The 26,696-nt window shown below is 40.2% G+C and overlaps 3 protein-coding genes across 4 annotated transcripts; all 3 read right to left on the bottom strand.

The window, feature by feature from the left end:
• Positions 1-245: 245 nt before the first annotated feature.
• On the bottom strand, positions 246-5,792 carry LOC124120282. 2 transcript variants are annotated; one of them, XM_046483074.2, is made up of 4 exons: positions 5,573-5,792; positions 2,641-2,763; positions 1,379-1,551; positions 246-451 (listed from the first exon to the last, which is right to left on the bottom strand). In XM_046483074.2, the coding sequence occupies exons 2-4, from the start codon at positions 2,746-2,748 to the stop codon at positions 391-393; spliced, it is 342 nt and encodes a 113-aa protein (XP_046339030.1). In that variant the 5' UTR covers positions 2,749-2,763; positions 5,573-5,792; the 3' UTR covers positions 246-390. The 2 variants fall into 2 exon arrangements, with proteins under 2 accessions (XP_046339030.1, XP_046339031.1); XM_046483075.2 differs by lacking the exon at positions 5,573-5,792 and adding an exon at positions 5,455-5,532.
• Positions 5,793-6,473: 681 nt separating this feature from the next.
• Positions 6,474-15,278, bottom strand: LOC124120281. Its single transcript, XM_046483073.2, has 4 exons — positions 15,122-15,278; positions 11,668-11,821; positions 8,825-8,997; positions 6,474-8,181 (listed from the first exon to the last, which is right to left on the bottom strand). Exons 2-4 carry the CDS (start codon positions 11,773-11,775, stop codon positions 8,127-8,129), a joined length of 336 nt encoding a protein of 111 aa, XP_046339029.1. The 5' UTR covers positions 11,776-11,821; positions 15,122-15,278; the 3' UTR covers positions 6,474-8,126.
• Positions 15,279-21,890: 6,612 nt separating this feature from the next.
• Positions 21,891-25,288, bottom strand: LOC124120291 (D-dopachrome decarboxylase-B-like). The gene is made up of 4 exons (XM_046483085.2): positions 25,083-25,288; positions 24,111-24,267; positions 22,988-23,160; positions 21,891-22,186 (listed from the first exon to the last, which is right to left on the bottom strand). Exons 2-4 carry the CDS (start codon positions 24,216-24,218, stop codon positions 22,126-22,128), a joined length of 342 nt encoding a protein of 113 aa, XP_046339041.2. The 5' UTR covers positions 24,219-24,267; positions 25,083-25,288; the 3' UTR covers positions 21,891-22,125.
• Positions 25,289-26,696: the final 1,408 nt, after the last annotated feature.

The following is a 26,696-nucleotide window of genomic DNA, read 5'->3' on the forward strand; positions in this document are numbered from 1 at the left end:
TGGATCGATGCTCATGATGTCAATCACTGGATTGTCTGTTCCAGACTCGATTATTTACAGACCGCCGTCATATAGATGGAATATTGCTGAGTGCGGCGTTAATCAACAAACAAACAAACCTCATACGCTTATATCTGGGGGATAAACACGGTAGAAACAACTACACATGGTACCTTACAGAATGCAAACAATTAGAGGAATACATCAAAGTATTGTGGACACACAAAATAACAACATCTTTCATAGACATTTGTATTGAACGTTCAGATTTATTTAAATGCTGATGATTTTCATTCTGGCATATATGCATTGTACATAGGCCGTGTCCAGACGCAACTCTGTGACTACCATCAGTGACGCACGACGCGTCGATACTGTTGACGACGACGTCTACAACGGCGTCTCTAATCCCACGTTATGAAGGTGTAACGGAAGATACTGGATAACAATTCTGAAAAATTGAATGGTGAAGTGTAAGACTTATTACTCAAATCACAAAGTAGGCACAATTTATGGATAATAACTATTTTACTGTAATGGCGACGTTTCGGTGTAGATTCCTATACCGTTTTCAAGAAAGGTATGCCTATCAAACAATTCACATCAAATCATACATCTATAACCCAAGCACCAATGTATTTTTGATTTTACAAAGATGAAAGAGAGTTTTGTCTTTAATGTTTTCATTTCGATATACAGACTCCCCGCTGTCATGAGAATATTAACTGACGGTCATAAGAGGTGAGGTGAAATGTGGTTTAACGTCGCGTCCAAGATTATTGCACTTATATAGCGACGTGCATGTACGTGTGTATGTTTGTGTGGCTGCTTGTGCTAGTCCGGACTGATGCCGATTTATAGTGCTAGCTTACTGAGATACCATGCCGCAGTTTAACATGAATACCCCACTCAGACACAGTATACTGACTCCGAGCCGACCAGTCCTTGTTTTAGCCCCTTAATGTCGAGCTCCAGACAGGGTAACAACAAGTACCATCTTTTAACGTCTTTTGGTATGACGCGGCCGGGGATCGAACCCAGGACCTTCCGCTCTCCGGGCGGACGCTCTACCACTAGACCACGGAGGCGGTGACGGTCATAAGAAGCTTCACCATAGTTTTATATAACTCTCGTTATAATACTTATAATATAAAACAAACAAATACCAATAAGATACACAAAAATACTCCCAGTACCTGACTTGACATTCAACCATAATTCCGTCCTTCATGTAGTATAATGCATGCGGCGTCCTTACACTCGACCCTCAACTGTTGCTATAACAACGATTGAAATATAAACTAATAAACCTCACTTCCATCTGTTGGAAATACATTATGATTGGCACTACCGTCTCAAAACACTTTGCGCAATTCACCTATTTCCGTCGATGTTCAAGGCATTCTTGAGGAAGTCTATGATAGGCTGAGTGTAGGCTGGGTTCCTCTCTTTGTCAAACACGTCTATTGAGTGGATCTGAAGGAAGCAGGTCGGGGCTGTGCTCTCCAGGCGGTACATGCGCAGTCCGCTCTGTATCGTTGTGTTCATTCGCTGAAATGTTTCTCTAAGATCAGCATACAAATATAAGCAACAAAACCATTTCAATAATCACAAGAAATCTCTACAAAAAGCAAAGATCATTGTAAGATTCCGACTATATCATAAGCATGCGTTTATATATCACTATCAAATAGTGATGGTTTTCGCGAAAAGATGAGCACCCGTCACAAACACATGCAAGGGCAAGTCAGTTGTTCACCTAAAACGAACACGTGAACATATGGAGGTCAAAATAAGGAATTGCATCGGACATAATGTTTATCACTGGTGCCTCAAATTTCGAAATGTCATCCACATGTATACTTTAAACGTTCTGAAAGCTCTAGTGGGCCCTTGACACCATGATCACGGGTAAATGGAGCTGACGAACTTGGAAACATACTAGCGGTGAACCGGGATTCGAACACACAATAATAGGATTCTGGTGTGCCCAAGGTACGCAACTCTGCACAGCGAATTTGCGACGCCTTAGACGACCGGGCCACCCATGCCCCTTTTTAGAGTTAGAAAACATTAATTCATCAAAATGTGTTTAGTTCATGACTATCCCCAAATTAAATAAAACGAACACGGTATGAATGTAGCTTTAATGGGACCACTCACTCCTTACATCAGGGGCGTTGGGGAAAGTCTAGTGGTTAAAACGTTCGCTCGTCGCGCCGAAGACCCGGGTTCACACCCCCACATGTGTACAATGTGTGAAGCCCATTTTGGTGCCCCCGCCGTGATATTGCTGTAATATTGTGTCGGTGTGTATGTGTGTGTGCGCGTGCGCGTGTGCGTGTGCATGTGAGACTAGGATTGTGATTGAATACTATATATGTTTTCAGCTACAAATGCCATTGCAGATATTTGATTCACTAAAATTATGAGTCTAAAGAGCATCTTGCAATAATGTATTTTTGGTGGTGGACAATTGTTCAACGGCACCAAGCATAATTATTTTTTTCAAGTATTTTCTAGGCCAATCTACACATATAAACGAGCTCTTTATGTATAGGACATTTGGCGTTCGAGAATTATTAGCATTGCAAGTAGTAGTGAGTGTTGTCGTGGCATGTATAACTACTGACTACTGACCGCCATGGGTTTGTTGAGAACCTTTGAGATGGTCTGCGCCAAAGTGACCTCCAGATCTTCAGGGATCTCGCTGTCCTTCAGATTGGTTTTCAACAGGCATGTCGGCATGGCTGGGCTGGATGACTGGCGAGGGAGGAACGCTGGTTAATCATTTACAATACCTTTTCGTTAGGTAACCATAATAGTGACATGCAAGGAGGAGACGTGATGCCTTTCGTCGGGCCTTTAGTATTATTCCCAACCAAGAAGAGAGTGTCTCGACAATCATCTCATCAAACCACCAATAACTGAAACTTTTGCAAGACCGATATCAACCGACAATATCCTTAAACGTTTGAGTCATTTCCTATGTCAAGTGCTAATTAAGATACGAAGTAAACACCTATCCTTGTAACATCAAGTGCATTATTCTCCAGGCGCTTATTCACCATGTGCATTTATATATACTTATCATCTTGTTTGCTTTCTGGGCCCAGGGCCATAAGTAGAGAATTTATTACGTCAGTGTGTCCGTCTGTATGATAACCTTTAAATAATAATTTAAATCAGTTATAACAGATAAAACATTTAATTGCAATTCGTACAGATCGGTTTACAAACGTTAAATGGTACATCTTTTGACGTTTGGACCAAACGCATAACATGCGTAAGTCAACTGTATTCCTATCTTCCCAAGGCAAGGTAGTTAACTGACTATAAAAGTCCAGTTTCCACTCGAATGGAATTAGGCTGGAAATTCGTGTCTCGATCGTAGCGCCACCAGTGGCTATTAGGAATAATGTCCCTTCTTTGTCCCTCCTATTGACCAATCTGATTCCACCTCTCATTTGCATTTGCTTCAGACAAAATGGCGGCGCCCAGTCAAGATGATCTAATCGATAATCAAGATCTGTCTTGTAAAAAAACGGGTCTTACCTCGCGAAGTGCAGCAGTCACTTGAGCAACTTGATTAAAAACTTGATTTAAAAAAAAAATATCTGTCAACACCCAGTTTGCTTTGCCAATCCTGCAATCGACTGAAATCTGCACGCGATTTTGATTGCACTTTGCATTGACTCGTTAGTCCAGCCATACTATAATTCCGAATATTCAGCATTGTTCGTCAAGGCTGTAAATTATTTTATACCCAAATAATTCCCTTGCTTTGGGAAGACGCTGCATTTCATTATGACAAAGTTTTAGGGTAGACCTTCATGCATTCGTATAGACCAGTGATTCCGAGCCATGCTATGGAGAGGTTAAGGCAGGCAGTGTCAGTGCATTCAAAGATGGTGAAAAGGATGGAAATATAAAATGTCAACTCCACGGAATAACCTGTCTTGATTTTCCAACGAAACATATTTCATTTGGCGTGAAAGACAAAATAGCAGTGCAAATAATATAAATGGTTTACTGAAAATCAATGACACCAGGGCCCACTTGCACAAAGCGATCTTAGCGCTAAGGTAATCGCAACTCCCATACTTTAACATAGGCATACGATAGTCTTAGCGTTAAGATTGCTTTGTGCAAGTGGGCCAAGGTGTTCGCGAAGGGGGTAAGCACGTTCTGCCCTACAGGTAGCACCCGCCACTCACACAATTTGCATAAAAGAAGTAAATGTTTGTTGCCTGACCCAGCGTAGCAGTACTCGGTGTGTAAACAACCAGGGCCCCGTTCCACAAAGCGAGTGTAGCTCTACGACTGCCGTAAGTCTATGTTAAAGTGTAGGAGTAACTATCATCTTAGCAGTACGATCGCTTTGTGGAACGGGTCCCAGACAATCAAGTTATGTGTGATAAGAGATGTGGCGTCGAAAAAAAGCGTGTCAACCGGTACAAGCAAAGCACGCGTTCTGCATGTCACCATCACTGTGCAATACAATGAGACCTTCTGCTCTCCTTGCAAGGACGCCCTGGTTGATGGTCCATGTGGGGCAGTGCACGCCTATACAAGCAGACGACATTCTATATTGTCTGCAGGTCAAAACTGTGCAATACTATCAGACTATCTGCTTACCTTGTAGGACGCCCTGGTTGATGGTCCATGTGGGGCAGTATAAACACCAACACAAGCAGACGACATTCTATACTCTCTGCTGGTCAACATTGTGTAATACCATCAGGCTATCTGCTTCCCTTGTAGGACGCCCTGGTTGATGGTCAATGTGGGGCAGTGCACGCCAATACAAGCAGACGACTTTCTATATTGTCTGCAGGTCAAAACTGTGCAATACCATCAGACTATCTGCATACCTTGTAGGACGCCCTAGGTTTATGGTCCATGTGGGGCAGTGCACGCCAATACGAGCAGACGACTTTCTATATTGTCTGCAGGTCAAAATTGTGCAATACCATCAGACTATCTGCTTACCTGGTAGGACGTCCTAGGTTTATGGTCCATGTGGGGCAGTGCACACCAATACAAGCAGACGACATTCTGCAGGTCAAAATTGTTTAATACCATCAGACTATCTGCTTACCTTGTAGGACGCGCTGGTTGATGGTCCATATTGGGCAATGTACACCAATACGAGCAGACGACATTCTATATTGTCTGCAGGTCAACATTGTGCAATACCATCAGGTTATCTGCTTACCTTGTAGGACGCCCTAGGTTGAATGTCCATGTTGGGCAGTGCACACCAACACGAGCAGACGACTTTCTATATTGTCTGCAGCTCAACATTGTGTAATACCATCAGACTATCTGCTTACCTGGTAGTATGCCCTAGGTTGATGGTCCATGTGGGGCAGTGCACACCAATACGAGCAGACGACTTTCTATATTGTCTGCAGGTCAACATTGTGTAATACCATCAGACTATCTGCTTACCTGGTAGGACGCCCTAGGTTGGTGCTCAGTGTAGGGCAGTGTACACCAACACCAATCAGGCGACACGTGTCTTCCTATGCTGCATATGCATGTGCAATACACTCAGGAATAACAATACCTTGGTAAGACTGGTAGGACGGCCTGGAATGATGTTCCGGTGCAGAGTCTTGCAGGAAGTAGAGACGGGAGTATAGCAGATTGTGAGCACGCGTCAAGACTTCTAGTCTAAAGCTACTGAACTGGAGACCTTGATACGATCCTTACAGTTACAACGTATGGACGACGGTCAAGGCCGAAATGAGATAACACTGGATACGTGAGTGACCTGGCTCTATTACCATTAAGCTGACTCATTACCACAAGCTGTGTTATGTTTGTATAGTTCTCAGGCAAGTCGAGGTAACCATGCCATGTATTTGAATAGGATAGGACACGTGATGTGGAAATGTGAGATATTAATAATATGCTAAAATACTATCATCTGGATACCAATATCAGATAGCTGAAAGGACCGGTGGGGTAGGCTAGTGGTTAAAGTGTTGGCTGGAAACGCCGAAGACTAGGGTTCGATTCCCGAAATGGGTACAAGCTGTGTAGTCCATCGCTGTGGTATTGCTAGAATATTGATAAAAGCGACATACAGCCATACTCACTCCAGATAGCTGAAAAGAGTGTTCATCTGGACGACCAATGTGTATTCATAACTTCCTGGGGCGTTCGCATAGCAAACTGGTTAGAGCGTTCGCTCATCACGCCGAAGACCCGGGTTTGATTCTCCACAGGGGTACATGTGTAGCCCATTTCTGGTGCACCCCGCCCTGATATTGCTGGAATAGTACTAAAAACGGCGTAAAAGTAAACTTACTTATGAAAAAAAACGTGGTCAGTTTTCGGAAAATATTATAAAATTGGTGCATCGAAGGAATTACAGTGTTTACTGTTTATTTGCTTTGAAATAAAATTACCAGAGAACAAGCAATGAGACCATACATTTACAGCCGCGACAAAAGAAGAACAGATTGACATGTGTATATTTTATTTACATTCAGAGTATCATGAACCAAGTATGACCGACATATAAAAGCACACGTGTCACCAGATCTAGACCAAATACAATTATTCAAAATAGTCAGCGGAGCACGATTATATTTATTTTTATGGTATCATAATATCAAGTGCAATGTTTATATAATTTATTGATGGGACGATATAGGTGTCTTGGAATATTGTTAGGAAACAACTTATGTACATTCATTGTAATATATTAGTGGACCAGTGAAGATCCGGGTTAGAATTGATCTTCAGCTTGACTTGTCGCAAGGGTTGACTAACGGGATCGGGTGGTCAAGCTCGTTGACTCGTTGATGAATGTAATCGTATCCCAGTTGCGTAGACTGATGCTCATGTTATCAATCACTGGATTGTCTGGTCTGGACTCGATTATTTACAGACCGCCGTCACAAAGCTGAATACTGCTGAGTGTGGCGTTAATCAACAAACAAACAAAACTTTGGAGAAACCCCCGAGGCCGGGACGGTTCTTACATACCAAGGGTCAGTATCGGGGAGAATTCGGGATTCGAACCCATGAACAGGGTCACACGTGTTGCCTTAACGGGAAGACAATACTGACAGTGCCAATATTCAATTGAGAGGCTCGGACAAACGGACATAGCATATCTATAAACTTGACCAACATGGCGATAATGTTAATTGACGCTTTACAACCAGCATGTTATATTTACATAGCCAAACAAACAAAATGCAATAGTGGTTCATTTCCTAGTGCGATGATGCATAGAAATTATTTGTTGATTCAGCATCCGTATCGTAACTATCATATTAGGAATAGATAGTGTATTATGTGAGCATTTGATGAGCATGACACATAAGTTGTATTCTTAACATGTGATAGTGAGTGAGTGAGTGAGTATGGTTTTACGCCGCTTTTAGCAATATTCCAGCAATATCACGGCGGGGGACACCAGAAACGGGCTTCACACATTGTACCCATGTCGGGAATCGAACCCGAGTCTTCGGCGTGATCAGCGAACACTTTAACCACTAGGCTACCCGACCGCCCCTTAACATGTGATAACTACGATAAGGAGATCGGTTTAACGCCGCTGTTAACATTATTCCAGTTATATCACGGCGTGTCAGCTTGTTGTGGGAGGAAAGCCCGAAGTGATGCAGATCTCAGACGTTTACCACTTCGGTGATACCCACGAGCACGGGTATGGTGCTGACAAACCTAGAAACATAATCGGGGCGAACCGGGATTCGAACCCACAATCATAGGTTTCTGGGTTTCTGTTGTTGGAGGAAAACCAGATGTTGGGTGGTTTAGTGAAACCCACGGACACGGGTATGAACAGACCAAGAAACATGATCAGGGATTCGAACACAGGATCATACAGTTCTTGTACGCCCAGGGGGATCATACGTTTCAAACTTTTTAAAAACATTTTGGACCAGCGTTCCATCAGTCAACTGATGTGTTGATGTGATCTGCATTATATGTATATCAACTTAGATTTAGTCAAACATGGTACAAGAAGAATCTGTCGGAAAACTCTGTTTAACACATTAGCATCCTCTTCTGTCTACGTTTCTTTCTGAACGATGTGCGATGACGACACCATGACAACGTTGACACTAAAGACATCATCTTTACTTCTCCATTCCGACGTTGTGCGGTAACAGTGGCAGATACTGGATGACTACCCTGTAAACAGTGAGGAAGAGTGACAGCAAATGGAAATTATAGAAATATATACATTTTAATGAAAACAAAAATGATGATGATAATGAAGATGATAATGATAATGATGATGATGGTGATGATAACGAAGATGATGATGATAATGATTATGATGATAAGGAGGAAGAAGAGGATGATGATGATGATCATGATTATTATGATGATCAAAATGAAGATGATGATAATGCTTATGATGATAAGGAGGAAGAAGAAGAGGATGATGATGATGATGATTATGATGATAAGGAGGAAGAGGATGATGATGATGATGATCATGATTATTATGATGATCAAAATGAAGATGGTGATGATAATGCTTATGATGATAAGGAGGAAGAAGAAGAAGAGGATGATGATGATGATGATGATGATGATGATGATAAGGAGGAAGAGGATGATGATGATGATGATGATGATGATGATGATGATGATGATGATGATTATGATGATAAGGAGGAAGAAGAAGAGGATGATGATGATGATGATGATGATGATGATGATGATGAAGATGATGATGATGATAACGGAAATGATGATGAGAAGGAGGAAGAAGAAGAGGATGATGATGATGATTATGATGATGAACAAAACACTTTGCACTATTCACCTGTTTCCGTCGATGTTCAAGGCATTCTTGAGGACGTCTATGATAGGCTGAGTGTAGGCTGGGTTCCTCTCTTTGTCAAACACGTCTATTGAGTGGATCTGAAGGAAGCAGGTCGGGGCTGTGCTCTCCAGGCGGTACATGCGCAGTCCACTCTGTATCATCGTGGTCACTCTCTAAAAGATTATTGTATGTGAAAATAAGTTAGATTACACGAGGTATAAATTTCGGAAAAACAGTATGACACACATGTGGAAGTAAAATCTCTTCTCTTTATTATTATTTTACACACTGTACAATTGGCTGTTGTGAAGAAGTCTACCGAATTGAAACTGTGCCGAGACGCTTTACATGACGTCAACGATGATTCAGCGTATAACGTCATTGCTATTGTGACCTTCATTAAAAGTCAACATTGGCGTATATATTACACTAACGATGTCATTGGGTGAGTGAAATTAGTAAGTCAGGTGTGGTCTGTGTTGTAATCGGTCATCTTGAACTTCATGATAATAAAACATTAAACATGATTTTACTAAGTCAATTGGCTGGGTTTCACTTCGTCTCCAAACATAAACCTGCTGGAATTACGATGAAAACGGTCTAAAGCCATAACCTTCAAACCATAAGAGGGATTAAGAGAAGGATAAAATCTTTCTTATGGGTAACGGTCCCTTTTGTCGAGCAATATACCAGCAGCTCCAGCCTTTGGTGTTTTCATTTGACAAATTCTGAGGTTCAATGGGGCAGGCTCTTTCTGCGTGATACGAGTTTTTCTTAAAAGTTAATCAGGGTTACAACATTCACGGCCTCAGTAAGCTTCCAAGACTTCTTATGGTAGATATCCGTCGGACATTTCCATATTTGGCGCAGCAGTGACAAAAACGGTGTTTCAGATGCGTTTCCCTACTTGTACCCGTATTTTTTCAGGTGAACAATTGACTTGTCTCTGCATGTGTTTGTGACGGGTGCTTCCGGTGGGCCAGGATACGCTCAGCTTTTTGCGAACACGAACTCTTCGATAGTGATTCACAAACATAGACGGGATCGTACAATGGACAATAATTTTTATGATTATGGAAATATCTTTTTTCTTTATACAGTGAAACCTCGTTAGACCGGATACCCCTACCTACAGACCAATGTTGGGAACGTTATGAGAAATCGCTTCGGGGTGTTCAAGCACTATCTCCTTGGACATGTCATTGCAATGAATTGCATCACAATGCAGACCATTTTTACGTCCACAGCTACCATGACGTCACAATAAAATGACATCACTAATCTCTCTGCCACTGAAGCTCTACTTTTTACACTAATGACACTGGAAATTACTGTTTACATACTGAAAAAGTTAGAAGAATGATTTGGGATGATAAATAGAATCTTACCCTCATGTATTGTTATGTCCAATATACATATCAAATATCATATATCATACTCAAGCCTTGATATCGAAAGACACATGGGTGAGATTCTCAATGCATGTATACAGTTACAGGGACACTCTTACTTACTATTGATTCGTTAATCAGTACGATTATACTGGGAAGGACAACGTCAATGCGGTTACACTGTATACTGATGACAATCAACGTTTTTGTTTTGTTTCCGAACTCAGCAATATTCCAGCCACATGACGGCGGTCTGTAAATAATCGAGTCAGGACCAGACAATCCAGTGAAGCTTAACTTTTTACACTAATGACACTGGAAATTACTGTTTACATACTAAAAAAGTTAGAAGAATGATTTGGGATGGTAAATAGAATTTTACCCTCGTGTATTTTTATATCCAATACAGTAAACTACGGTTATAACGAACACGCTTATAACGAACTGACGGATATAACGAACTTACCTTTTGGTCCCGACTATTTGCTTTAGTTATGCTGTATATATGCTTATAACGAACTACGGTTATAACGAACTAAAATTAGTAGTCCCTTTGAGTTCGTTATAACCGTACTTTACTATATATATATATATATATATATATATATTGCACATATCATACTCGTCGATAAAAGTGTTTAACTCCTCTGCAAGCCTATATATCGAAAAAACATCTTGGGTGAGATACTCTTTACATGGGGCGGTCGGGTAGCCTAGTGGTTAAAGCGTTCGCTCGTCACGCCGAAGATCCGGGTTCGATTCCCGACATGGGTACAATGTGTGAGGCCCATTTCTGGTGTCCCCCGCCGTGATATTGCTGGAATATTGCTAAAAGCGGCGTAAAACTATACTCACTCACTCACTCTCTTTACATGTGTTCAGTTACAGGGACACTCTTACTTTTGATTCGTTGATCAGAACGATCTTACTGGGAAGGGCAACGTCAATGAGGTTTCACTGTTGAGATCTGACGAAATGCTGGGGATATAAAGGTGTTTCGAATTTTGAGGTATGTGCATGTATAATTGTTCTGATACTCTTTAGAGTGATACTGAACACAATAGTAATACCTTCAGAAGAGTTAGTCATTGAAAACATAGTTCATGTTTTGTTTGTTTGTTTAACGCTGCACTCAGCAATATTCCAGCTTTATGAAGGCGGTCTTGAAATAATCGAGTCTGGACCAGACAATCCAGTGGTTGATATCATGAGCATCGACCCACGCAGTTGGGATACGATGACATGCATCAACCAAGGAAGCGAACCTGACACCCGATCCCGTAGTTCATATACTTCTGAAACATTGGTTCTGAAACAGAAATTCTGATTCTGATATTATTTTGAATATATAGAAAGGGACTGAAACCAGTCTAGTCGATATGAAATCTGAATCGATATCAAAACACAACACTCATTAATTTAATCTGTTTTGTTGGTATATCAGCAACTGACCTCAATGGGCTTGTTGAGAACCTTGGCGACTGTCTCCGCCAGAGTGACCTCCAGACCTCCAGGGACCTCAGCGTCCTTCAGGTTCGTGTATAACAGACACAGCGGCATGGCGGAACAGGGAGACTGGCACAGGACAACGCTGAGTTATGCTGCACTACAAATGACAGTATCGTCGTCAGATATCAACAGTATCAGTGACTATTTCACCATCTAGTTTTCAAGTACCGCTTGCAAATTACAAGCACAATCAGGCTATGTCCAAACGTTGAGTAGAGTTTACGGTTCCGTGCTGGTCAGCGTATTTTCGCAATGGAAGAGATTATTGATCGTTTTTCGCGGCAGTCTGTGATATTACTGCTTGATAACGTGAAGCTGTAAACCGATGGTTAAGCACACGTTGCTTGCATGGTAGTTGTGTCACGATAAATCGAAATATCGATATATTGCGATTGGTAAGCACCAAAAGTCAATAAATCGATTGTTAAATCAGTTTCCGATCGATACTATCGATTTCAGATAGGAATATGGATAGTTTCGATTGCATTTACCATACCATGCGATTAGGTCACCGAAAAACGCACACGAACGCAGCCGAGTGAGGATTAGAGTTAACTGTCCTTGCTGCTTAGCAACCGGTCTTCCTTAAATTAAAATGGCGGAGGGTGACAGTCAAATGGAGTTTGTGACAAACTTGGGTGGAAAATCATGTGTTTGGAAGTCTTTTGGCTATGTTAAAGAAAAAAAACAAGCTTGACAAAAACTTGTTGGATGCCGAAAGTCCATCTGAAATGATACATTGAAAACTATCGATATTTATCGCAATAGTTGCTTGAAATATCAATAGTTATCGCAATAGTTTCTTTCAATATCAATAGTTATCACAATAGTGATTTCCAGACCAATAGTCACCCCTATTGCATAGTGGGGTTAGCCTCTTTACCAAGCTGAGATCAGCTCCTCTGAGAGTTAGCAGTAGTGAGTGGTTTGATTAAGTTAAACTTTAATTACGCTGGGGACAGTAATTCACTCACGGCGTGATGTTTGTTGCTGTTTTCATCAGAGCTACACTCAGCAATATTCCAGCAATATAACGGCAGTCTGGAAACCTGGACCAGACAAACCAGGGAATGATGTTATGACCAACGATCAATATCGGGGTACGATGAATCCCGATCCATTTTATCGCCTCCCATGCCCATCTTATCAGTTTGATGTGGGAGGTAAGTGATGCAGGTCTTAGACGTTTACCACTTTGGTGAAACCCATGACCGCGTGCATGGTGCTGACAAACCTGTAATTGTAAATGGGCGAGTCTGGGATTCAAACCCACAATTCTATGACGTCCAAATGACGCTTAAGATGACTGAGCCGCCAATGTCATCTATGACTCTTCTGGAGTATCCCGCAGTCTCACAACCTGTAACAATTCTTTGTCAAGGTGGCGGTCGGGTAGACTAGTGGTTAAAGCGTTCGCTCGTCACGCCGAAGACCCGGGTTCGATTCCCGACATGGGTACAATGTGTGAAGCCCATTTCTGGTGTCCCCCGCCGTGATATTGCTGGAATATTGCTAAAAGCGGCGTAAAACCATACTCACTCACTCACTCTTTGTCAAGGTATAAACGATTTTTAAAATCAGCATCATTCAAGTTATATGACGGTTATTTAAGAAATAAGCGAATCACGGTAGTTTATCATGCAATGAAACACTGCGGGAGGAATAAACCACGAGGGACGCAGAGAGCTTGACACCCCGATCCCGTAAGTCATCTCCTACAACAAGCATGGGTTGCTGAAGACCAATTCTAACCCGGATCTTGTGCAACACAAAACAATATTGACGGCAGATAAAGACTATATGATGCATTGCCTACTTTACTGTGCCGTTTCTCGTACAGTAGGATCTCATTTTGTGTGTCACTGGTATAGGTTAGATCTGCTTTAGAACTACAAATGTTTAATCTACAATAATTGCAGAATGGAATATCAAAATAGTGGAAACTAATAGACATCCAAAATGTGTAAACATGTATGACAGTAGAAATATTCATATACGCATAAATATATAATAAAAAAAGGACATCCGGGTCAATGACAACATCACTGATAAGAGAAATAGTAAATAGTTACATATTTTGGGTTTTTTAATAACATTTAATAATAAGACATTAGCCCGGGCTCCATATGTCGAAATATTGATTACGACGCAGTAATGGAAAGAACCGTTATGGTCACAGCTGGCCCAGTGATCTCAGGTGAGGCATTTATAATATTTTATACGCGAACGCATAACGGAAAATGCGTCACCGTGTGTGAATTTAATGAACTTTGAATGCGCACTAATATATACAAACCATTCAACGGAACGTCAGACCCATATCGCCCTTTTTTAGAACTACGGATGAGTCGATGTTTACATGTATAAGTACTGCGGGGTAACAATGTTTCATTGTACTTGAGGGGGCGGTCGGGTATAGCCTAGTAGTTAAAGCGTTCGCGCGTCACGCCGAAGACCCGGGTTCGATTCCCGACATGGGTACAATGTGTGAAGCCGATTTCTGGTGTCCCCCGCCGTGATATTGCTGGAATATTGCTAAAAGCGGCGTAAAACCATACTCACTCACTCATTGCACTTGCCGATTGTAGCGTTCAACAAAGTATAGATACATATAGTGTTCAGGTTCGCTGCCCCTGCAGATCACTAATGATATATCTAATGTAATTAGGGCGGTATTGTTGTACGTTTGCATTCCACATATTGTCACAGAAAACGCATTATGTTTGTTTACACATCACACGATGACGATGGCTAGGACCTATATCATTACCATAATGAACAGCCCCGCGGGTAGTCAATTGCACAATTAAAACAAATATATCCAATACAGCCCATGCAAGTTTATAATATGTGTCAAGTCTCCTGCACTATCAGGAAATGAGGAAAATCTCTGGACTCCTTTTTATCATATTTTATAACTATATTTTAACATTTTTTTCTGTATAATAGTTCATTTCAGAGAGTAGACGTTAGTCTACCCCGAGGGACCTGGTTCAGGGTAGCTCCCTCGCCCTGTTTCTCTTGTGAGAGGCGACCGAATTAGATGGTTATTCACCGCGACTTGACTGATTCCATGTCATCGTGCCCTGGTGGCGCGGGGCGTTGCTCCTATTCACTGTCACTAGTTTTCCTAGTCGATACTGGACTATTAACAGGCTGGCGGGATACAGCAGTATTATTATTGACTGCGGCGTTACACAACACTCACACGCTAGTTACAACTAACTATATAGCTGAGTGAGGGAGTATGGTTTAACGCCGCTATTAGCAATATTTCAGCAATATCACGGCTGAGGACACCAGACATTAGAGCTGAGCCAGTGCTGATGCTGTAGCCGGATCAGTCGGACCCAACTCTCTGTACACTTGTGTTAAAAATAAATCTACCTCAACTCACCGCAATAGTGAAGAAGCTCGCGGTTAGGAGAACCGTGTTTAAACCAGCGTACAATCCAAGTGATCTCGCAATGTAGTCTTGCAGCGTGTGTTCGATGTAGGCTGTCAAGCTGTCTGCCTGGAAGGTCACCATGCGCCCGACGGTCAAGGTCAAGGTTAAGGAATTATCAATACCGGATACGTTCACTAAAACGACCTACAAACTGTGCTTATTCAAACGTTACACTGTTATATCTCTATTGAATGTAATGTGAGATAGAGGCCTAGGGTAAGTTTAGGAGTACTATCACACACGGACGTGACAGTGTATGGGCTGTGTATATCTCTAATCGGGGCCGATCGTGAGCTTGAATTACATGGTCTCCTACAGGCAAGCGAGGCCTTATTTTGCATTTTCTGAAGACCGAATCGTCCGGAACAGACTGTGTGAATTCATTTTATTTGACGTCAGTTCTATTTTTGATGAAACATTATTTAGCAAATCAGACAAGCGTATATCGTCCAGGATGTGTTGTATGCGTCATGTATATATTGTACTCGTCATGTATATATTGTACTTGTATGAATAGTTGTACTCGTCATGTTTATGTTGTACTTGTTATGTATATATTGTACTCGTCATGTATATATTGTACTCGTCATGTATATATTGTGCTTGTATGAATAGTTGTACTCGTCATGTTTATGTTGTACTTGTTATGTATATATTGTACTCGTCATGTATATATTGTACTCGTCATGTACATATTGTACTTGTATGAATAGTTGTACTGGTCATGTATATATTGTAATCGTCATGTATATATTGTACGTGTATGAATAGTTGTACTGGTCATGTATATATTGTACTCGCCATGTATATATTGTACTTGTATGAATAGTTGTACTGGTCATGTATATATTGTACTCGCCATGTATATATGTACTTGTATGAATAGTTGTACTGGTCATGTATATATTGTACTCGCCATGTATATATTGTACTTGTATGAATAGTTGTACTGGTCATGTATATATTGTACTCGTCATGTTTATCTTGTACTTGTGTGAATAGTTGTACTGGTCATGTATATATTGTACTCGCCATGTATATATTGTACTTGTATGAATAGTTGTACTGGTCATGTATATATTGTACTCGCCATGTATATATTGTGCTTGTATGAATAGTTGTACTGGTCATGTATATATTGTTCTCGTCATGTATATATTGTGCTTGTATGAATAGTTGTACTGGTCATGTATATATTGTACTCGCCATGTATATATTGTACTTGTATGAATAGTTGTACTGGTCATGTATATATTGTACTCGCCATGTATATATTGTACTTGTATGAATAGTTGTACTGGTCATGTATATATTGTACTCGCCATGTATATATTGTACTTGTATGAATAGTTGTACTGGTCATGTATATATTGTTCTCGTCATGTATATATTGTGCTTGTATGAATAGTTGTACTGGTCATGTATATATTGTTCTCGTCATGTATATATTGTGCTTGTATGAATAGTTGTACTGGTCATGTATATATTGTTCTCGTCATGTATATATTGTGCTTGTATGAATAGTTGTACTGGTCATGTATATATTGTTCTCGCCATGTATATATTGTGCTTGTATGAATAGTTGTACTGGTCATGTATATATTGTTCTCGTCATGTATATATTGTGCTTGTATGAATAGTTGTACTGGTCATATATATATTGTTCTCGTCATGTATATATTGTGCTTGTATGAATAGTTGTACTGGTCATGTATATATTGTTCTCGTCATGTATATATTGTGCTTGTATGAATAGTTGTACTGGTCATGTATATATTGTTCTCGTCATGTATATATTGTGCTTGTATGAATAGTTGTACTGGTCATGTATATATTGTTCTCGTCATGTATATATTGTGCTTGTATGAATAGTTGTACTGGTCATGTATATATTGTTCTCGCCATGTATATATTGTGCTTGTATGAATAGTTGTACTGGTCATGTATATATTGTACTCGCCATGTATATATTGTACTTGTATGAATAGTTGTACTGGTCATGTATATATTGTTCTCGTCATGTATATATTGTGCTTGTATGAATAGTTGTACTGGTCATGTATATATTGTACTCGCCATGTATATATTGTACTTGTATGAATAGTTGTACTGGTCATGTATATATTGTACTCGCCATGTATATATTGTACTTGTATGAATAGTTGTACTGGTCATGTATATATTGTACTCGCCATGTATATATTGTACTTGTATGAATAGTTGTACTGGTCATGTATATATTGTACTCGCCATGTATATATTGTACTTGTATGAATAGTTGTACTGGTCATGTATATATTGTACTCGCCATGTATATATTGTACTTGTATGAATAGTTGTACTGGTCATGTATATATTGTACTCGCCAAGTATATATTGTACTTGTATGAATAGTTGTACTGGTCATGTATATATTGTACTCGCCATGTATATATTGTACTTGTATGAATAGTTGTACTGGTCATATATATATTGTTCTCGCCATGTATATATTGTACTTGTATGAATAGTTGTACTGGTCATGTATATATTGTACTCGCCATGTATATATTGTACTTGTATGAATAGTTGTACTGGTCATGTATACATTGTACTCGCCATGCATATATTGTTCTTGTTATATGTAGTCGTACTGGTCATGTATATATTGTACTCGTCATGTATATATTGTACTTGTATCTATAGTTGTACTGGTCATGTATACATTGTACTTGTATGTATAGTTGTACTGGCCATGTATACATTGTACTTGTATGTATAGTTGTACTGGTCATGTATATATTGTACTCGCTATGTATATATTGTACTTGTATGAATAGTTGTACTGGTCATGTATATATTGTACTCGCCATGTATATATTGTACTTGTATGAATAGTTGTACTGGTCATGTATACATTGTACTCGCCATGCATATATTGTTCTTGTTATATGTAGTCGTACTGGTCATGTATATATTGTACTCGTCATGTATATATTGTACTTGTATCTATAGTTGTACTGGTCATGTATACATTGTACTTGTATGTATAGTTGTACTGGCCATGTATACATTGTACTTGTATGTATAGTTGTACTGGTCATGTATACATTGTACTTGTATGTATAGTTGTACTGGTCATGTATATGTTGTACTGGGTATGTATTTTTTGTACTCGTCATGTATATATTGTTATTGTTATGTGAAGTTATGTTGGTCATGTATATGTTGTATTCGTCATGTTTGTGTTGTATTCTTCATGTATAGTTATACTCGTCATATATATATATATATATATATTGTACTTAAGAACGGTTGTACTCGTCATGTTTATGTTGTATTCATCATGTATATATTGTACTCGTCATGTATATATTGTATTCGTCATGTATATATTGTATTCGTCATGTTTGTGTTGTATTCGTCATGTATAGTTGTACTCGTCATGTATATATTGTATTTGTTATGTATAGTTGTACTGGTCATGTATATGTTGTATTCGTCATATATATATTGTATTCGTCATGTTTGTGTTGTGTTCGTCATGTATAGATGTACTTGTCATATATATATATATATATATTCGTCATGTTTGAGTTGTATTCGTCATGAATAGTTGTACTCGTCATATATACTTTGTATTCGTTATGATCATGTTGTACTCAGCATGTTATTATTGTATTCGTCATGTATATATGGTACTCGTCATGTTTATGTTGTACTTAGCATGTATATGTTGTGTTCGCCATGTATGGTTCTCCTTGTGTTTTATTGTATTCGTAATATATATTGTATGTTGTATTCCTAATGTTTATATTGTATGTTGTATTCCTAATGTTTATATTGTATGTTGTATTCCTAATAAATATGTTGTATATGTTGAACTGGCCATGAATATGTTGTATTCATGAATATTTTATGTCCTAGTTACATTGACACAGTTACAGTGACACGGTTACAGTGACCCGGTTACAGTGACCAGGCAAAGTCACGTGACTCAAATGGAAATTTAGCAACAGATCGAAGACGAGAGGCAGTATTATAATGGCGTACAGCTCAAAGAACAATATCGTTCTCACACATGTGCTTTTTTATCCGGATAAAGTACAAAATTACTTCGATAAAAGTACTGAATCCACTTAATTATGTTCCATGAACCTACAGCCCTGTCGTTGTACAAGGTGATCGCGATCTTACCGCTAGGGGTATCGTAACTCCCCGGCTTGTCGTAAGAGGCGACTAACGGGATCGGGTGGTCAGGCTCGCTGACTTGGTTGATGCATGTCATCGTATTCCAATTGCATGGATCGATGCTCATGATGTCAATCACTGGATTGTCTGGTCCAGACACGATTATTTACAGACCGACGTCCTATAGCTGGAATATTGTGGAGTGCGCCGTTAAACAACAAACACAGTCGTAACTCCCATTCCTTAACATAGTGAGTGAGTGAGTATGGTTTTACGCCGCTTTTAGCAATATTCCAGCAATATCACGGCGGGGACCACCAGAAATGGGCTTCACACATTGTACCCATGTCGGAAATCGAACCCAGGTCTTCGGCGTGACGAGCGAACGCTTTAACCACTAGGCTATACCCGACCGCCCCTTCCTTAACATAGACTTACGACAGTCGTAGTGCTGAGGTTGTTTTGTTTTGCATTTGTAAAGCTCGAGGTATATGCAGCGGAAACTGTATTGGTTGGAGTTCTTTATCAGGATTGTGTTCCTATGCACGTCGATCAATGACACCCACTGAACCAGGGCACTTTGCTCTGCTCTAACTCGCAATATCTTTGCAGGCGATGTTTACCGTTACATGACTCTCTCCTGTAAACCTCTATTGTGACGTTATAGATTGCTGAATAAGTGTATATATTTATTACCATGTCGTGCATGTGTCGTGCATAGCTTTGTATAGTCCTGCACCATGACTGTGGAACATATTTTTTTATGAAAAACCCCCAGAAATCTAGAAACGCATACAAAAGCAAGTCTAGCCAGCTCTAGCTAGCTCCATTCCAAATCAGCATCAGGACAATTATTTATATATATTTTTAGAGTCAAGAAGGGTATTGTGTAATAACAGATTTCATAGATTAACTGTTAGTCTAAGCTTTGTGTTTATATTTGCAGCTGTGACCAGATATTAGCACTTTCATGATTTCTTTTCGAAATATTTCTTTTCCACTTATTCCCAATTTCAGAGGGTTATGTCATAGGTTTGACAATCACGTTCCGGGATCGCAACAAGGCATTGAAACTAACGGATGTCAAATGGTCTGATAATTTTTTTCTGGGATATTATACAAATCAAGACGACTTATTGTAACTTTTTAATTGAAAAAGGGCCAGTTTGGATTTCTTTAGGTAGGCGCAACTAAACTACTGTGCCAAATCCTCACTTAACTGCTGGGAAATCATCAATCATCTTTATTTTTGCATAAACCCATGAAGATCCGGGCTAGAATTGTTTTCAGCAACCCATGCTTGTCGTAAGAGGCGACTAACAAGATCGGGTGGTCAGACTCGCTGAATTGGTTGATTCATGTCATCGTGTTGATCGATGCTCATATCAATCGCTGGATTATCTGGTCTAATTGCGTAGATCGATGCCCATGATGTCAATCACTGGATTGTTTGGTCCATACTCGATTATGTACAGACCGCCAGTTGGAATATTGAACAACAAACAAAACGAACAAACTTTTGCATAAAAGAATAATTAACAGTATTTAGTAAAAATATATTTTAACTACGTACGGATAATCGTTTAGCTATAAGAACACAGGAACCTCTTAGAGTGCTTATTTTGTAGCAAGCGGGGGCGGTCGGGTAGCCTTGTGGTTTAAGCCTTCGCTTGTCACGCCGAAGACCCGGGTTCGATTCCCCACATTGGTACAATATTGCTGGAATATTGGTGAAAGCGGCGTAAAACCATGCTCACTCACTGTAACAAAGGGATAAAAACCTGCCCTTCGTATTTTCCTCAATATTCTAACGTGCAGCGACATTCCATTAAAGATGTCACACAGTACTATGATGTCACGAAATTAGCTTCCAATGCAGTGACGGCATAGTTTAAAGAACGTAGCGGCGCATTCATTTTTGCCGAAAACAACACGCGACCTGTGGAAATATGAGAATTACCTCACGCTGTCTTTGACACAAAGCCACCTATTCTTCACGATTTTTTGGATTTTCATTTTGGAAATACATTGACTTAAGATGATGGTTGTTTACACGCTAAGCACAATAGGAAATGATGGTGAAATAATGCTAACGTTGTCAGAAAAATGAAAATTATATATGTGAAAACTACACTCACAATTGAAAATTGGTTTATCGGTCAATACACATGCAGTTTAAAGAATAGAATCCGGAAGCGCGTGTACTTATGATGACATGTGTTCTATGTAGTACTATTTCATGTAAGCAGTTGTGAAGAAGTTACTATATTTAGATACCAGCGAGATGTGTAAACTTATTCAGTTTCACATAAGCGCACGATGTGATCCATGCTTGAACTTTGTTTGAAAGACCCGAGTACAATCTTCGCCCAGTTGTGCTTGTTGGTATTCCTGGTGGGAAAAAATAAATTGCGTTTCTCCTTCATCACTTTCTTTTTAATAAAAAAATCCATGCTCATGATGTCAATTATTTATATGTCGGTTATTTACAGATCGCCCTCTTATAGCTGGAATATTGCAACAAACAAACAAAAATAAAACTAAGAAGTAACACTGCAAATATGAAGTGCACATGGTCTGTTTCACGGCAGCGTTTATTACATACAACCACGGCTACAAAAACAGACAGTTGTGTACTGTTGTGTACTGTTATGTCGGAGCAACATGTCCGTTATGTCATTTATACATAGGCCATGTCCACACACGTCGTTCATGGCTCCTTGACCTTGACCTTGACGTGACGTCCATGGTAACGCACGACGTGGTGGTGACGCTGCAACGCCTTACGACGGCTTCTCCAGCCCCACGTCATGAAGATGGATTGGCAGGTACTGGATAACAATTCTGAAAACAGCCATCTAATAGTGTACAACGTGCAGAGGAACATCGTTAGTCCGGGCCCGCTATTATTCATATTTGGTGAGAATATGGGATGAGAAAAACATAAATTTCAAATTACGGCATTTTCAGTGTCAAATGAAGCGTACGATGTGATCCATGCTTTCATACCAGAGTGCCGGTGTCACGATATATATTCGCCCCCAGAATAAAATCTCCCCCCGGCGAATTTATACCGGTACAGTTTCGCCCCTCTCGAAATAAACTCTCCCCCACCCTGCGAAACAAAATCTCTCCCCCCCCCCCCCAAGAATATTTCCTCCCCCGGTCGTTTTATAAATACTTGTAACCCTCCTTACATTAAAGATAACTATTTAAAGAATATAGTACTTAAAGACATTGCAACAAACCGAATAATCAGGGGGGAGACTTTATACTGAGGGGGTCGCGAAATATATCCGCCCGGGGGAGATTTTATTTCAGAACAGGTTCTCCGGGGGAGAATCTGTACCTGTATAAAATCTCCGGGGGGAGAATTTGTACGGGGGAGGGTTAATACCGGGACACCGGCGATTCTATGAATAATATTTGAGTATCAATTAAGGGTTATTGAGCATGATCAACTCGTCAGGGAGGGAAATAAGTTGTGACCTTTTTTCATTCATAAGCGTATTTATCAAGCTCGGATAGTAATAGAAAACATGACCCGTTTTCACTTTAACACAGAATGCAGGTCCACTTCTCACCAAAATACACTTGCTTCAATATACGTTAAAGAGTTATCATGCTCTATAGTTTAATAATTACCTGTTTCCGTCGATGTTCAAGGCATTCTTGAGGACGTCTATGATAGGCTGAGTGTAGGTTGGGTTCCTCTCTTTGTCAAACACGTCTATTGAGTGGATCTGAAGGAAGCAGGTCGGGGCTGTGCTCTCCAGGCGGTACATGCGCAGTCCACTCTGTATCGTTACGTTCATTTTCTGAAATGGTAAACAATGATGTTAAAAAAAAAAATTATGTTGGAAATTAAACGAGCACTACACTTGAAGATTATATTTGACCAAAAACGCTACTAGGCTGAAAACAGTCGACGATAACACAGTTCCAAAACTATGATACCCGTATCAAATACATCACCATCAAATCATGTTTGTTTCATTTTTAGCCACCATCAAACGCTGATATATACTTTCCTTTGTTTATAATATAACCATATGTAGCTCTGTGACAACGATACCGTTATTTTTTCACTGTGAAGGAGATTTTATGAGCGCTTTCAGTAGATCTGATGCCGCACTCGGGAACTTCTATTAATATGCAAGTTACATGAAAAACATATTGAGTACAGGTTTGGAATAATAAAAACGTGCTTATGATCGACCCAAAGATTTCCTATGAATATGGAAAGGGTTTTGTCGCTTTTATTTATCTAATTGATTTTCTTGTTATGTATACTTGAAGTACTGGTCAATCTAAAACAAATCAGATCTTTTACTCCCTTAAGATACCTCCGCGTGAATGTCTGACAATTCCTCCATTGGAAGGATGGGCGACATTTTAAGCCAATCGGATGCCAGCTTTCTCAAACTATTTGGTTTCATTTCCTTATCACCTCGGTTCAGAAGATTCCAAAGAATACCCACACAGAACACAGTTATTCCTCGATAGAGAAACGACGGAGTGTATAGCCTAATCCACAACGTAGATAGCACGGCCTTTAGTATTTACATTCGGAACATCCCGTTTATGTTCGTTTTCAGGGTACAGAAATAAGATATGCTGTTGTAAATGCTCGTACAGAGAATTTTGAAGCCTCCACGCTGATTGGCTGATTACAAAGATCACCTGAATTGATCCTCGAGATCTATTGATCATCACGCAGAGAGGTATCGAAGAAAACTGATCGATTTTGATGAGATTGATAACTGACCTGCATAGGTTTCCCAAGCGCCTTGGCAATTGTCTCCGCTAAAGTGACCTCCAGATCACCAGGGACCTCGGTGTCCTTCAGGTTGGTGTATAACAGACACAGCGGCATGGCGGGACAGGGCGACTGGCAGACGGAGAAGGTTTGTCACTTGCTGTCTCTGGAATCATTCAAATCTTGTGTCACTCCAGCAATGATCTACGCCATGGACAACCGGGTTACAATAGGTACCGAGCGCCCCGGTACTAGAAGAGGGTGCACGGGTGGCTCATTGGTTGTGCAGAGTTGCGTCCCTTGGGCACGTCAGAAACCTATGGTTGTGGGTTCGAATCCCGGTTCACCCCGATTATGTTTCTAGGTTTGTCAACACCATACCCATGCTCGTGGGTTTCAACAAGGTGGCAAACGTCTGAGACCTGCATCACTTCGGGCTTTCCGCAAACATTAAGTTGACACGCCCTGATGTAATTGGATTAAAGTTCAAAGCGGCGTTAAACTAAACTCACTCACTGACTCGCCGGGTTTATCATATTCACATACTTCATGATAACAATGAGTATCACTGACAAGGTGGTCAAAGATCAGCAACAATGATAACTTATTGTCATCAGTGTATATATCGGTGTCACAAATGAACAATTTATGAGTGTATGTTTACTGCAACGTTTACTGCATACCTTTGTCCGTATATGACTGCGTGTATGACGACGGTCCGACGCAGATCTCAACATTGTCCATTTGTCACGGCAAATAAGCTTAATATTGGAAGAAAGTGCAAAATAGCGTAGGTCGTAAACCAGCTTGGTGAACTCACGAGTATGGGTATGGTGCTGACCAGCCATGTTACATCATCAGGGTGAATCGGGATTCGAACCTCGACCACAGGTTTCTGTCACGCACGCTAAAGGGAGGCAATGGTTGCACAGCAATATCCGGCGCCTTAGACGACAGCCCCACCCATCCCTCGTGACTTACCTTGGTTGGACGGCCGGAGTTGCTATTCCCAGGTAGTCTTACTGCCAGTAGAGATTGAACAGGAACACCCAGTCGTCCACTCAGAACACTGCTGTCGATATGACAGGAATAACTCATAGACCTTCACGATAGTCGTAACTATTATGTATCTGACCTCCCCTCTGAACAAGGTCAAGGCCGAATGTGATAGATAAGCTGCTTGTTTGTAAGACTTGCCAGTAGAGTCTGTTGACTCTAGACTGACGAATATTGACAAAGTGTGCTAAGCTGTGACACTACTGTGAACATCTGGGTGTAGGACTGACCTCACACTCTATCATCTAACTGTCATTGTTTCAGACTTCGGTCTGACGTGTTACACATGGCAAGCTATTTGCCTGGAGGTAATGCTATGTATGGAGATGTTAAAAATCACTTGCTGTTAAAAGGTATATTTTTCAAAAGACAGGATGCGGAAAATGTGGGGAAAGATAATCTCTTTCAGTTTCACAATGTCTGTATTCAATCAGGCCAGAATTGTATTTTTAGGTTTACGTATATTTTGGTGAAGAGTCATTTTCGCTAGGTTGGCAAATGATAAAAAATAGAAAAGACATTTCAGAATTGTTTTTGTTCTTCAAGAAGATATTTCAATATATTGCAGTGTGTGTAGTACACAAGATGCCGACTGCAAAGGAAACTGTGCACACCATACGTTGTACTGTAAATATACCCCCGACTGCAAAGAAAAAATGTAAGACCAAGACCGTCGGATTCCTAAACGTATTTTTTTGTACGTTTAGTACGTACGTTTTAGTATGGTCGAACTGTATTTAGTGTTCATCGGTTTGGTTTGTTTGCTTGCTCGTTGTTTAACGCCGCACTCGATCAAGTGATTGACATTGTGAGCAACAATCCACGCTGTCTGGGTTCGATCACACGCGTTCAACCGAGACTTCGAGCTGACCACCCGATTTATTTGGTGGCCTGGTACAACCAGCACAGGCTGCTGCAGACCTATTCTAACGTGGAATACCGACGGGGAAGTGTTCACTGGTAACGGAATCAGTCAATGTAGGTTTTCGTTACGATAAGCTGTATTAATGGATCCTTTATTTAGGAGGAACGATGTATATGTTTATGACTTACAGTAGACTGACGATTCATCTCTGAAAATATAATTTTGATGGAAACAAATAACTCCATGCCAAAGGAGACCCAGTGTGATGGGAGATCCTGAACCTGAGGAAAATCCAGACTTGCTTTGGGCTGCTTTACAGAAAGGGCTGGAGAAAGGGAAAATAATATGGTTCAGGTACTGAACTCAACAATACTTCAAAGGTTTCTATACTTTTTGTCACTCTATCACACGTGAATATATACAACTACTTTGTTCTGCCGGAAAGTAGGGTAGCATTGTGGTTAAAGCGTTCGCTCGTCACGCCGTAGACCCGGGTTCGATTTCCCACATGGGTACAATGTGTGAAGCCCCTTTCTAGTGTCCTCCGCCCTGATATTTTTGGAATATTGCAAAAAAACAAAAAGACGTAAAACCATACTCACTCACTTTCGCTGTTGTAATTAAATAAAGCTGTTTATAACTGAATACATTTTTCTTTAGACAATCTAAAATGT

Source organism: Haliotis rufescens, unplaced genomic scaffold, assembly GCF_023055435.1.
Source record: "Haliotis rufescens isolate VD_foot unplaced genomic scaffold, xgHalRufe1.0.p SCAF_99, whole genome shotgun sequence".
Lineage (NCBI taxonomy): Eukaryota > Metazoa > Mollusca > Gastropoda > Lepetellida > Haliotidae > Haliotis > Haliotis rufescens.

Coding starts and splice junctions, on each gene's coding strand:
- LOC124120282 (XM_046483074.2), bottom strand. CDS start 2,748: ATGCCGACATGCCTGTTGAAAACCAATCTGAAGGACAGCGAGATCCCT. Junction 1,552..2,640: donor TTCTCAACAAACCCATGGCG/GTCAGTAGTCAG, acceptor GAAACATTTCAG/CGAATGAACACAACGATACA. Junction 452..1,378: donor TTGAACATCGACGGAAATAG/GTGAATTGCGCA, acceptor TCAATTTTTCAG/AATTGTTATCCAGTATCTTC.
- LOC124120281 (XM_046483073.2), bottom strand. CDS start 11,775: ATGCCGCTGTGTCTGTTATACACGAACCTGAAGGACGCTGAGGTCCCT. Junction 8,998..11,667: donor TTCTCAACAAGCCCATTGAG/GTCAGTTGCTGA, acceptor ATAATCTTTTAG/AGAGTGACCACGATGATACA. Junction 8,182..8,824: donor TTGAACATCGACGGAAACAG/GTGAATAGTGCA, acceptor CACTGTTTACAG/GGTAGTCATCCAGTATCTGC.
- LOC124120291 (XM_046483085.2), bottom strand. CDS start 24,218: ATGCCGCTGTGTCTGTTATACACCAACCTGAAGGACACCGAGGTCCCT. Junction 23,161..24,110: donor CGCTTGGGAAACCTATGCAG/GTCAGTTATCAA, acceptor TTACCATTTCAG/AAAATGAACGTAACGATACA. Junction 22,187..22,987: donor TTGAACATCGACGGAAACAG/GTAATTATTAAA, acceptor GGCTGTTTTCAG/AATTGTTATCCAGTACCTGC.